This window comes from Antechinus flavipes, chromosome 2 (assembly GCF_016432865.1).
Source record: "Antechinus flavipes isolate AdamAnt ecotype Samford, QLD, Australia chromosome 2, AdamAnt_v2, whole genome shotgun sequence".
Lineage (NCBI taxonomy): Eukaryota > Metazoa > Chordata > Mammalia > Dasyuromorphia > Dasyuridae > Antechinus > Antechinus flavipes.
In genome coordinates this window covers 318857859-318871881 of record NC_067399.1, presented here as the reverse complement: position 1 = coordinate 318871881, position 14023 = coordinate 318857859, and the positions used below count along the sequence as shown (strand labels likewise).

Genomic DNA, 14023 nt, shown 5'->3' with positions numbered 1-14023 from the left:
AGCAACGGAGGGCAGTCACGTTTTGCTTTCAGTCAGGCTTCTGGCCCCCAGAGAGGCCCTACCTGGCCATAGGAGCAAAGCCTTTTGGAAGATGCAACAGATTCCATATATGGCCAGGGGTGCCAGAGCCCACTGGATGGATGGCTGTGAGGGAGAAGCACAGAGTTCATTGAACTCCCAGTATCATTATAGACATAGTGCTTGGCACAGAGCTGGAGCTGTATAAATGCTTCATTCCCACTTTCCTTTTTTCCCTCTACTGCTGTGCACAGAGCCTAAGCTCAGCAACAGTTGATCCAGAAAACACTTCTGCCCTTCCTGAGTTGGACCCTGACTTAGAGATCCCCCCCCACACACAAACTCAAAGAATTTTTCTGACTCACTGCGGAAGCCAGAATTCCTCCTAAGGAAGTGACCTTAGAGACCAATGAATCCAATCTCCTCTTTACAGATGAGGAAACTGAGGCACAAAAAGTTAAATAACTTGCCCAGAGTCACATAGCTAGTATCTAAAGTGGATTTTGAATAAAGGTTTTCTGACTCTGAACCTAAATTCATATCCTGCCTCATATATTTCACAAAGGCCAACTCAATGTCTTTGGTTTTACTTAAGTATTTTTCTATTATAAGAGAAAGGTGGAAAAAGGAGGAAGCTAAAAGAAACAAGCATTTATTAAGCACTTTTCATGTGCCAAGAAGCAGCTGGATGGTTCAAGAGATGAAGTGCTGGGTCTGGAGTCAGGAAGATCTGAATTCAAATCCAGTCTCAGATACTTACCAGTTGTGTGATCATGGGCAAGTCACTTAACCCTGTTTGCTTTAATCCACTGGTAAAGGAAATGGCAAACCACTCTCCAGGATCTTTGCCAAGAAAATCCCATGGGTAATACATGGGGACGTAAAAAAACAGACATGACTGAACAACAACAAATATGCCAGGTACTATGCTAAGCACTTAACAAATACCAAGTCATTTCATCTATACATCAACCCTGTGAAGTAGCTGCTGTTATATTTCCATTTTTCAGTCGTGGAGATTGAGGAGGAGGGTAAAATAACTTGACTGTGATACGTTTAACTTATTGCTTGCTGTCTTGGGGAGGGAGGTGGAGGAGAGAGGGAGAAAATTTTGGAATACAAGGTTTTGCAAAGGTAAATGCTGAAAACTATCTTTGCATGTATTTGGAAAAATAAGATTTTATTTTTTAACGAAGAAACAGAAATGACTGTGATGTAAAACCTAAAGGAGCAGTAAATTTTTAAAGGGCGGAACTGGAGCATTTTGCCAACTTGTTGTCTGGGTTAAGAAGCAAGTACACCTCTTTCTCTAGTTCAAGAGCAGAGAAGATTACGTTAAGTGCCAAGAGGAGGATGGAAAAGGTGATGTCCGGGTTAAGGAGCTCAGGCTAAAAGATCAGAATCCACCAAAAGCATTTTTAGGAAATACAAGAAGCAAGACCTACCACACAAATATCCAATCAACAAACAACATGGAGCGAGTTCAGACTGAGTACCAAAAAATCTCTGGGTCTAACTAACTAGCCACTGTAGAAACGAACCTCCAACTACCAGCTATCAACACTTTTAAAAGTTGGTTTCCGTTTCTAGACTTTTGCATGCCCTGGCCGGAGTCAAGCAGACCAGAACTAAGGAGATGGAGTCGTTCCCAAGATCCCCAGCCAAGCTGAGAGGAAATGTGCCTCAGACCGCCGGCTTCCTCTTCTTCAGCCCGACACTTACCTGGCCTGGGAGGGCACGGGGAACATGCGTTTACGCCCCAGAAGGCCCCGACGCTCCCACAGCAATCCTCTTGCTTGGTCAGCTCCCGCAAAGGGTTGGCGCACTGAAAAGAGAAGACAACAAAACTCATCAATCTGCTTCCTCCTTCTCTCCTTTAAATCTTCCACATGGTAGGGCTCTTGGGGGAAGCTTGGGCATTCCGGATTGTTCCCTGACTGGGAGGGACTACTCAGAAGGAAGGGACAAGAGAAGAAGGAACCCAACACTGGAATGGTCTCTACTCATTTCTGCCTCCTGGCTTCATTCTGCTCCCAGATAAAATCCCTCCATCCACATGAAGCTTTCCTTCAATTGCCTTAATTCTACTGTTTTCCCTGATTGGTTAACCTCTAATTTATCTTATATGTGGTTAGTTTATACTTAATTCTTTTTAAAAATTTTTTTTATTATTTTTTTAAATAGCTTTTTTTTTACAAGTTGTATCTATGGGTAATTTTACAGCATTGACAATTGCCAAACCTTTTGTTCCAATTTTTCCCCTCCTCCCACCCCCTCCCCTAGATGGCAGGATGACCAGTAGATGTTAAATATATTAAAGTATAAATTAGATATACAATAATATACTTAATTCTTTGTGTCCTGTCTTCCCATTTTATTGTGAGTGCCTTCAGATCAAGGATTTTTTTTGTCTCTCCAGGGCTTAGCACAGCACTCAGTATCTAGTAGGTGCTTAACATATGCATATTGACTGACTAGATCTACAGGTGGGAGGGAATGCAGTGACCTGTCTTCTTATTAGATTGTGAGCATCTTCAGACCAAGGATTATCTTTTGTCTTTCTTTGCCTCCACAGGGCTTAGCACAGTACTTGGTATCTAGGAGATGCTTAATAAATGCATATTGATAGACTAAACCTACAACTCATAGAGAACACAGAGGCTATCTAGTCCAAGGCCCTTATAACACAGATGTGGAAACCAAGGCCTGGGGAGACTAGATGATTGGTCCAAAAGTCATAAAAGAAATTATCATCAGAGGTAGGGTTTGAATCTTGGGCTCTCCCTTCGCAGTCCATGTCTTTCTATTGGCCCTTGCTTCTTACCCTCAGGCTAAAGTCTAGCAGGAATGGATAGCAAACAATTTTTTTCCTTTTTTTTTTAATTATAACTTTTTATTGACAGAACCCATGTCTGGGTAATTTTTTACAGCATCATCCCTTGCACTCGCTTCTGTTCCGATTTTTCCCCTCCTTCCCCCTCCCCCCCCAGATGTCAAGCAGTCCTATATATGTTAAATAGGTTACAGTATATCCTAGATACAGTATATGTTTGCAGAACCAAACAGTTCTCTTATTGCACAGGGAGAATTGGATTCAGAAGGTAAAAATAACTCGGGAAGAAAAACAAAAATGCAAAGAGTAGCAAACAATTTTCTATTCAGAAAAATATGACTTTGGATGACTCTACTTCCCGATACCAACCTCTAACTGCCCTCCTCCAAAAGAGACACCCTCTAAGCTTCAGGCATCTCTCTCACTTAGCCCATTCATTCACTCCATCAACAAACATTTCTTTTCCTGGAAAGACTTACATGAACTGATGCTATAAGCAAAATGAGCAGAACCAAGAGAACATTGTACAAAATATCAACAAGATTACGTGATGGTCAGCTGTGATGGACTTTTCAACAATGGGGTGATTCAAGGCAATTTCAACAGACTTTGGGATGGAAAGTACCACCCACATCCAGAAAGAGAACTACGGAGACTGAATGTGGATCAAAGCATAGTGTTTTTAACTTCTTGTTTTTGCTGTTTACTTGGTTTTTTCCCCCCCTTTTTATCTGATTTTTCTCGTATAGCATGATGAATATAGAAATATGTTTAGAAGAATCACACATGGTTAACCTATATCAGATTACTTGCTGTCTAGGGAGGAGAAAGGGAGAAAAATTTGAAACACAAGGTTTTGCAAAGATGAATGTTAAAAATGATCTTTGCATGTATTTGGAAAAATCAAATACTATTAAAAAACAAACAAAAAATTATTTTCTCTTCTTTAGGAGGTAATTAGGATTAAGTTATTTGCTCAAAGTCACACAGCTAGTAAGTATATAAAGCTAAATTTGAATTTAGATTTTTGTTTTGAACTCAGATCTTTCTGTGGTTCTGTACACCAAACCACCTAGCTGCCTCTCAACAAACCTACAGTGCTCCTGGCCAGACATAGAGAAGAGGGGGAGATCCTAATCTCAGAAAAAGAAAATCTGATTTCAAGTTATACCTTTGACACAAACTAGGTAGGGATCTGAGACAAGCCATTAAAATCTTTCAGTGGCACGGATATTTCTCCAAGTCTATGAATTGCACCACAGTAGGAGATCTGTATCAGAATAAATGCCCTACCCCAACTCCCAGTGCCATGGAAAGAGTGATGGATTTAAAACGAGAAGCTTGAGATTCAAATACTGTTACTGCCATTTATTACCTCGGTTTCCTCAACTGTAAAATGAGAAGGTGGCTTAGGTGACTTCTAAGATTCTTTCCATCTTTGATGGTAGGAGAGGGAGAGGAAGAAGGACAGAAAAGCTAAGACACTCATCTTCAGACTCAACAGACACCAAAATGATCATGGGCCACATCTGGCAGGGGCTAGGGGCTCACCTGGTCATTCACTGAGTTCTGATAGCACCAGCCTAGTAGGCCCTCAGGCTTGGGGAAAGATGGTGGTGGTGGCTGAGGAGGCTCCCTGGTCTGTGAGGTGATGGTGTTGATGTCCCACTGCTCATGGCCAGGTCGGACGGGGAGCCGGGGAGCAGGTCTGGTCTCCACACTATTCTCCTCATGGGGCTCAGTCTCTCCCCGAACTCTTGCCACTTGGTGGATCTGAACTGTGGCTTCTGGCGGGTGGTTAATGTGCACCTTCACCAGGGAGGGGTTCACAGAGGCTGGGGAAAAGCGTTAGGATCAGCAACAAATGAATAAGACTTTCCTCCCCAACACCCCTTAACACCAGGAATCCAGGTATCCATTGATCATTCAGTCAATAAATATTCACTAAGCACTTGCACATAGTACCAAGCACTATATAATGCTAGGTGAAGTGAACTGACCATCTTCCCCAGTCAGGAAGAAGCCCAGATCCTGTTTATATGGAAAAATGTGAAGTCAGAGTCTATTATTAATTCATCCATCCTGACTCCAATCTAGTTAGTATCTTTAAAGACATTCACAGCCATCTTTGAGACAACCTTGATGGCAACTTAGCTTTCCCAGACTGTCTTATTACCTTAAATTAAGACCGTCATAATGTAAACTCTGTCAACTATAAATGCATAAAAAATTAGCTTTTCTAGATTCTACTGACTGGTATATCTGTAGATGGGTCTGTGACCTGGTCTGCTAGGTGCATTCCATCTACTATCTGACCGTCCTTCTTGAGTTTGGGCCTTGCACATGAGAAACCTATTCCCCTATAAAAGATCTACTTAGGATGAAGATCTTTGCTAAGTTCTCTTCAGGAATAAACTCACTATGAAGCCACTCTTTTTCTCCCTCATAGTGCCTTCCCTCTAATGATACCTTTTTTCTCACTCTAGCTAATTCTAGTCAATCTAACCTGCCAATTAATGGTTACTGCTACCTCATGGAGTATTTCTATTCTCTTGATTAATAGTGAGTTTCTCTGGAGAATTTGTCTTTTTCATTGCTGAGCTATATACTCTCCCAACTCTTATTTTATATTTGCCACTCCTGGTGCCTATATTTCCTCTTATTTTTTCCTGTAACCTTTTCCCTTAAATAAATCTGCCTTTTGCCAAAGAGAATGGCCATTGTGAATTCGTCACATGTTTATTTCAAAGTAGGTATTGCCAGCTTGACCTCTTCACTAGGGATACAGAAAGGGGCAGCAGGATGATGGATTTTTTTTCCTTAAATATTGATCTTATCCTATTACATTCATTAAAAAATTCTTTAATATCTCTGCATTGTTCACAGTAGTGAAGACAAGGCAGCTACTAAATCATTGCTTGAGTCCCCCTTCCCATTCTGTTGAGGGAAGGGCTTCTTGTCCCTGGGCGGATGCTCCTTCTAGTTTGCTTGTTGCCAGTATAGTACAGGGAAAAGGGAAGGGGCCCCAGGGAGCTGGGAAGGGGCCCCAGGGATCTGGGAAGCTCCCCATCCCTGGCCTTCCTCAGTGCTCCTACTCACCTAGTTGGTTGGAGAGAGGCAGCATGTAGACAGACTGCTTCAAAGAGCCTTCAGCAGGGGCCACATGAGGGGGCCTCTCTGGCTTTCTGTCCACCTGAAGAGCCGGCAAGTGGCAGAACTTCCCTGTAGAGTTGGCAGGACACCAGCATTCATCCCTACCAATGCAGCGGCCTCCATTCAGGCAGGGGATCTGGCAAAAATCTGTAACATCAGTGTTCAAAGTAACTACCAGTGGGACATCAGTGGGAATACTGGCATTGCCCCTCTATTCAGAGGGAAGATATTCATTGTTCTCTCCCGTCTCGCTCCCTTCTCCCATGGATTGAAGCCAAATCAGGAAACAGAGGCCAAAGCAGAGCTTGGTAAAATGTTCTGCAAGCAAAACATTTGGGGCAAAGGGTGGCAAAAGGACACAGTGGCCTTGGAACCCTTAGTATAGTCTTTAATGATAATAATAATAATAATATCAAATTAATAATTAACATTTACATACATTTCCTATAGGCCAGCACTATACAAAGTACTTTATAACTGTTATATAATAATAATAATAATAATGATAATTATAAGGCAGCTAGGGCTCAGTGGAGAGAGTGTCAGGCTGACAACTTTTCGAGTTTATTTCTGGCCTTAGATATTTTACTAATATCTGCCCCTGGACAGGTCACTTAACTCTGCCTCAGTTTCCTCATCTGCAAAATGAACTGGAAAAGGAAATGGTAAGTCACTCTAGTATCTTTGCCAAGAAAACCCCAAATGGATAACAAGTTGAATATGACTAAAACAACTAGATAACCACAACAACAAATAATAATAATAATAATAGCTAATATCTATATAATATTTACTATGTGTTGGGATTGTGCAATTATTATTCGATGATAATAAGAATAATAGCTAACAAATAACACTTATTATGTGTCAGGCACTTTGCTAAGCATTTTACAATTATTATCTTATCTGATCCTCACAACAATCCTGGGAAGTAGATGCTATTACTATTCTCATTTTACAATAAGAAAACTGAGGTAGATTGGGGTATCACACAGCTATTAAGTATCCAAGGCAGATTTAAATTTAGGAAAATGAGGCTGATTCCAGGCCTGGCATTCTGTGCACTATGATGCCATGCAGCTGCCTGCCTGAAATTCTAACCATCTTTTAAAGCTGGGAACAAATATCACTACTTCCATGAAGCCTTCCCTGATTTCACAAGTCAACAACCTTTGTTCCCTTGAACTTTACTATGTAAACCTCACAAAATATTTTCTTTCAGGCTCTAGACACTTTGTTATCTGCATAGACATTCTATTTCCCTCACTAATAGGGGAAACATCATTAAATAAACATTTACTCATGTGAATTATAATATTTAATAATCACATAGTTATATTGATATTAATGTAGTTATATATTATATATATATGCATATATAATAGTATGTATTATACTATTATATACTATTTATTATTATTATACTATTATATACTATATAGTATATACTATAATATACTATTAATTTTTTGCTGTTCAGTCATTTCAGTCATGTTCAACTAACTCTTCATGTCCCTACTTGGGTTTCCTTGGCAAAGATATTGGAGTGCTTTGCCATTTCCTTCTCCAGCTCATTGTAATTGTATAAATGATAAAAACTTCATGAAGGTAAAAGACAGCCCTTTATTTAAACTTTGTGTCCCTCTCTCAAGTGCTTAGTTTTGTACAAAGTTGGAGTTTAAGTAAGAGTTAAACTAAATTAAAAGGGACAACTCTTTCTTCTCCTTACTCTCTCCATTCTCTTGTCCCTAACTCTAGTATATCCCAAGGAGAGCTTTCCAACACTGGGTACAGAGGAGCTGGCGTGACTCACAGATGCGGAAGCCAGACTTGGGGTCATGTCCGTGACCCCCCTGACTGTACAGGGTGGTGGTGTCCCCTTTGGAGCAGTCATTGGTACATCGTCCATTGGAACAGGTTTGTTTGCAGATGGTTGGGGTGAAGACAATCTTGATCTTCCTGATTTTCTCAGTCAGGTTTAGGCCTGTATTGAAATATCACAGAATGAAGGATTAGAAAATATAAATCATAGTAACTGACAGTTATTTAGTTAGCACTTGTGTACATTAATGCAAGGGTCAACTTGGCCCAGTGGATTGAGAGTTGACCTAAGTCAACCTAAGATAATTTGGGTTTCACTCTTGCCTCTGACACAAAGTAGCTGCAGGTCAGTGTCTCCAAGTGACTTTGGTGGGGAGGAAGAGGGGAGAGAGGAGGGAATCAGGATTAATTGACTTGGCTAGGGGCACATAGATAATACCTGAGGCTGGATTTGAACTCAGGTTTTCCTCATTCCAAGGTGGGTGCCCTCCGGATGACTTTTTAATAAGGATTTTGTTTTTAGTTTTTTTTAGTCATGTTCTACCCTTCATGACCCCATTTTGTTTGTTTGTTTGTTTGGCAAAGAAATAGAAGTAGTTGTAAGGATATAAGTTGCAAATCAGTTGATTTGTATCGGTAGAGGAAGTTCCTTTTTTAAAAAATTTTATTTTAATAGTATATTTTTTTCCCCAATTACATGTAAAGATAGTTTTCAACAGTATTCCCTTTTCCAAAAGACATTGCAGGTCCAAACAATAATACATTATTTCATCAATGCAGTGATATTAATTCTACAGGATCTATATCCCCATTTTACAGATGAGGAAACTGGCACTTAGGAGCATAAATGTCTTGCCCTGGATCACCTAAAATATTAGATATTCATTTTGAAACAAGAGACTTTTGAACTTAGAAACTATTTTAGATGCTGCAAATATTAGTAACACAAATAATGCAATCTCTACTGCCAAGGATCTTGTATTCTAACAGGGAGATAATAAAGACATATAGAAGTATATACAGAAGATTTACAAAGAGAATAAATGCAAATAAACACAAAGTAGTTAAAGACAAGGCAATCTGGGAGGGTGAAGGGATAAGGAAAGTCTTGATGGGGAAAATAATACTCCAGCTAGGACAGCTAAGTGGTTCAGTGGATAGAGCATCAGGAAGACCTGATTTCAATTCCAACCTCAGACACACTCATTAGTATGAGTTTGGGCAAGTCATAACTCTGTTTGCCTCAGTTTCCTCATCTGTAAAATGAGGCTGGAAGAGGAAAAGTCACTCCAGCATTTCTTGCCAAGAAAATCATAAATAAGGTTACAAAGAGTTGGATGCAACTGAAAATCACTTAACAGCAACAACAAAATTCCAAATGTGTCTTGAAGGATGAGATGATGATAGTCTGAGACAGAGATAAGGAGGGAATTTATTCCAAGTATGTAGGGGAGCCAGTATACAGGCATGAAGTTTGGGATGGAATGTTTATTATGTGTGAGTAACCTAAAGAAAGCCAATCTGACTATAGTGCAAAGTTTGGGAGTCAAAGAGACTAGAAGGATAGGGTGGAGCAAGGGTATGAAGGGCTTTAAAGCTAAACAGAAAAGTTTGTACAGGTTATCTCAAAAGTCTTAGTGACTTTTTAAGCCCCTGTAGCTTCAAACTGCATTAAAACGTTCATATTTGCTTTTAAAAGCAATAGAGAGCCTCTGCATTTGATTGAATAGGGGAGTCATACAGTCAAATGTATACTTAAGCAAAAATCACTTGGACAGCAATGTGTAGATTGGCTTGAAGTGGGGGAGAGATTTGAGACAAGGACACCCATGAGGTGACTTTTGCACCAATCTAGGTGAGAGCCCAAAGACTTATTAAATTACCTCTACCTTTTGACCATCACTTGATCTATTTCCAAAGATTATTAAAGAAAGAGGAAAAGAATCAATATGTTCTTAAATATTTATAGCAGCTCTCTTTGTGGTGGATACCTATTAACTGGGGAACAACAGAATAAGTTATGATATGTGATTGATTTTTTTTTAAATTTCATGTTTTTATTTTTCCAGTTACACTTAAAACATTTTTGATTTAAAACTTTGAGTTCCAGATTTTCTCCCTTTTCCCCACCCTAACTTTTCCTTTAAGAAGGCACATGTGAAGTTATGCAAAATATTTTCATGAAAAAAAGATTTCCCCCTCCCCCCAAAAAACCCTCAAGAAAAATACATTTAAAAAAAAGAATATGCTGCAATCTGTATTCAGACACAATCGATTATTTCTCTGGGCATGGATAGCATGTTTTATCATAAGTCCTTCAGAGTAATTGTAGATCATTGTATTGCTCATTCACAGCTGACCCATGATGTTGCTATTACTTTGTACACAGTACATTTCACTTTGCTTGAGCTCATGAAGATGTTCCAGGTTTTTCTGAGAGCATCTGCTCATCATTTCCCATAGAACAATAATCCATCATAATCACAATTATGTGATTATGATGGAACACCATTGTGCTATAAAAAATAATGAATTCAATGATCTTAAAACATGGTAATACTTGCACAAAACAACAAAGAATACAATGAACAGAACTAATAATATCATATACAGTAATAGCAATATTGTTTAAAGAACAATTTTGACCAAATGATTCATTTTGACTATTATAAATACTCTAAATATAAAAGGACTTTTGAAGAAAAATATCTGTATCCAGAGAAAGAACTGATAAATAAAAAAATACATAGAATAATTATATATGTACACATATATATGCACTTATTTGTGTCTAATGTAGCCATCTCTAGGGCAGAGGAAAAGAAGGAAGAAAAAAATTTACACAATAATTTTATTATATATATTATATAATGTTATAAGATATATTAGAAGATTTAACAAATGGTACATAATAGATTTGCAGTGTTATTGTAATCATTTTTATCATGCTATAGCATAGAAATGCTAGTTTTATTCCATAAATTAAAAATTAAATAAATTAAATAATCTAGGCGAGAGATAATCAGGGCCTGAACAAAGGTGGTAATTGTGTGAGTAGAGAAAGGTGAGGTGTAAGTGTAGCCAAATAAGCAAGATTTGACCAAATGACTAGATATGTGAGGAGCGGGAAAAAGGAGGAGTCATGGAAAATACAAGATTAAAAGTCTGGGAGACTGGAAGAGTGGAAGGAGGTGGGGGGAGAGGGGTTGGTGCAAGGCAGGTAGAAGACAGACCTGCAAGATCACCAATCTAACCCCTTTATTTTATAGATGAGGAAGCTTGGACCTAAGAAATGAAATGCCTCGCTAAGGTTCTATAAGTAGTAAGAGTTTCAAAGTAGTTTTTAAAAACAGATTGCCTCACTCCACATCTGGTAAAACACTCCCAATATTATTATTAGAAGGCCTTCAAGAAGTGCAGAAGCAATTAGAAATGCCGTGGAAGCAGAAGGTAAATCAACGTACCAACAAGCATTTATTAACCACCTAATGCATGTAGGACTTATGAGAGAATCCAAGAGAAACATAATTCCAGGCTCTCTGACCTTGAGATGCTAACAGTCCAGGTCAGGGATTGGCTGCTTCTTCAGAATAGGGTGCCAAGTTGTTGACCACTGTTGTTCTGGCTCGAAGGCAAAAGTTTCCTTTTCAAAAGTCATATAACCTCTGACAGAGTTTAGTCTGCCAATCCTTCACACTTTAACATGAATGACTTTAATCAAGTAAAATTGCTTTCCTCCTGGATGAGATCAACCACCCTGGGTGAAATCTTGATGGAGTCTTTCTTCTCCATTCCTGCTGCCATCACCCTCGGCTAGATCCTCATTACCTCATACCTTGACTATTGCAATAGTTTGCTAACTGGTCTTCCTGACTTATCTCCTCCCCCTCCAATGCACCCTGTCCTCTAGCCATATTGCTTTTTCTATATCATCTCTTTGATCATATTACTCCTTAGATTAAATACCTTCAGTGACCAAATAAAATACAAACTGCCCCCAAAAGAACTGTACACCAAAAAAGAAAAAAAAACACAAATGTAGCAAAGAATAAATAAAATTTAATCAGTTAGTTCTCAAAGGAAGAAAGATGAGAAGACACACTCAAGTTAAACCTTTTGTGGAGGTGGAACAGCCATAAATGTTAAATAATGCAGGTGTTTTCTAATTTGTTCTATCTATCCTTTGGTTGTGATGATTGTTTTTTTTCTTCTCTGAAAAAAATTCTATTTGGCTCTTTGAAAGGGGAAGATAAGGGATACTTAGAATAACTGTGTCAATATAAGAAACAGAAAACATCAATTAAAAACTTAATAAAAAAAAAAAAAAAACAAAACCCAAATTGCCCAGTGCTGTGTTAAGGACCCTTCACAATGTGAGCCCAAACTCTTTTTACATTATTATTATTGTTTAATCATTTCAGTTGAGCTCATTTTTTTTGGATCCTATTGGGGTTTTCTTGGCAAAGAGACTGAGGTAGTTTTCCATTTTCTTCTAGAACTCATTTAGCAGACGAGGAAACTGAGGCAAAGAGGGTGTAGTGATTTGCCCAGAGTCACACAGCTAGTAAGTGTCTGAAGCTGTATTTCAACTCTGGCCTTCCTGACTCCAGGTATAACACTCTTTCCATCGTACCAGTTAGATGCCCATTTGTATTCTTGCCTCTCCTCAAAAGGGCAGCCATGTGGCACACTGAGCTTGGAATCAGAAAGACATCCTCATGAGTTCAAATCCAGCCTCAGACACTGGCTATATGACCCTGGACAAATCATTTAACCCAGTTGCCTCAGTTTCCCCATCTGTAAAAGGAGCTGGAGAAGGAAATAGCAAACCACTCTAATGCCTTTGCCAAGAAAATCCCAAATGGGATCATCAAGATTTGGACACGACTAAAATGAGTTAACAACAACAGCAGCTCTACACAAAACTCTCTCTTTGAGCCAAAGTGCTTCTCATTTTTCCTATCACTGTCCCTGAATCTTACTATATTTCTTCTGTTTCCCAATTCACAATTTTTCTAGCTTCTATGAGCTGCATCTTCACTTTATGTCATCCAATTACTTTTAACACCACAAGAATAAGTTTTATCTTACCCAGCAATTCTCAAAGTGTGGGGACTTCTGGGGATCCCTGAGATCCTTCCAAGGATTCCAAAAGATCAACATTGCTTTTAGAATAACACTAAGATATCTTAATTTTGAGCATTTTGAATATTGATAAATATAACTCACACTAACAAGATCTCCTTGAGGGAATCTTCAATTTTTAAAATACTGTATTGGAGACCTAAAACCCAAAAGTTTGGGTTACAATGGAACAAAACACCCAGAATGGACTCATATACAAGCCCCTCACTTTTTAGGAAAACTTTCTTCCACTATCTCCCAAAGTCTTTCCAAGCTCTTTTTTTGTTGCTTTCATGACACTATCTGTTCTTATCATCCTCCACTTTCCAGAGGGTACAACTAACTCTTCTCTCTAGGGCATCCCTTCTTCCTTTGGTACTCCAGTGTACAGCTCACAAGACCTACTATGCCCAAGAGATATCAGCGTTGCTTCTTGTTATTCTGGCTGCTTCGTCCTGTCAATATATTAGGAGGCATCCTGTTTTCCAGAAGTAGACCCAGCAAGCAAACTCTGCCCTGAGCTTGGTAGAACAACAAACCTTTGCACTCACCTCTGGATGATAATCTCACCCTCTGGCAAAATCACATAATTATTGCACTGCTTTGACCAGCACCAAGTGTTCTTTGACCTCAGACAAGTTCCCATGTCCAGGTGATGAATCCTTGCTATGAATCAAACTTGTTTCCTTGTTGCTGTAACCCCTCATTACCAGGGCTACAACTCACTAGCAAGCCATTGGTATAAGTTTTGAATTCTCTGCCCACTGGGGCAGGACCTGGCACATGTGTCCAGATCGCCTCCTGCTTGCAAGCCATCATCCTCACTTTGAAATTAAACTTCTATTTGATTTCTGACTCCCCTCTCTCTAATCTTCTCTGTTCAGTTCTGGCCATTCACAAGTCTGGTTGACATTCTCTATCAAGGTAATGGAGCCCATAGACTTCTATCTTGGTCCTAGTGAATTTGGGTGTCTCTAATCACCATTTCTCATTGAAGTTTTGAATTCTTTTTCTTTCTCACTCACAATCATCTTTCCATTTCTCTTCACAGCCTCCAAACTCTTTTTCTCTCTC

General features: G+C 39.1%; 1 protein-coding gene across 1 annotated transcript in view; it reads right to left on the bottom strand.

The window, feature by feature from the left end:
• Window positions 1–14023, bottom strand: part of LTBP2 (latent transforming growth factor beta binding protein 2) — a 190115-nt gene that overhangs the window by 94030 nt on the left and 82062 nt on the right. Inside the window, exons 5-8 of the mRNA XM_051977602.1 lie at window positions 7818–7988; window positions 5951–6151; window positions 4403–4686; window positions 1741–1843 (exon numbers count right to left, since the gene is read on the bottom strand). Of these exons, the coding sequence (XP_051833562.1) occupies window positions 1741–1843; window positions 4403–4686; window positions 5951–6151; window positions 7818–7988 (759 nt within the window). The remainder of the gene's footprint in view (window positions 1–1740; window positions 1844–4402; window positions 4687–5950; window positions 6152–7817; window positions 7989–14023) is intronic.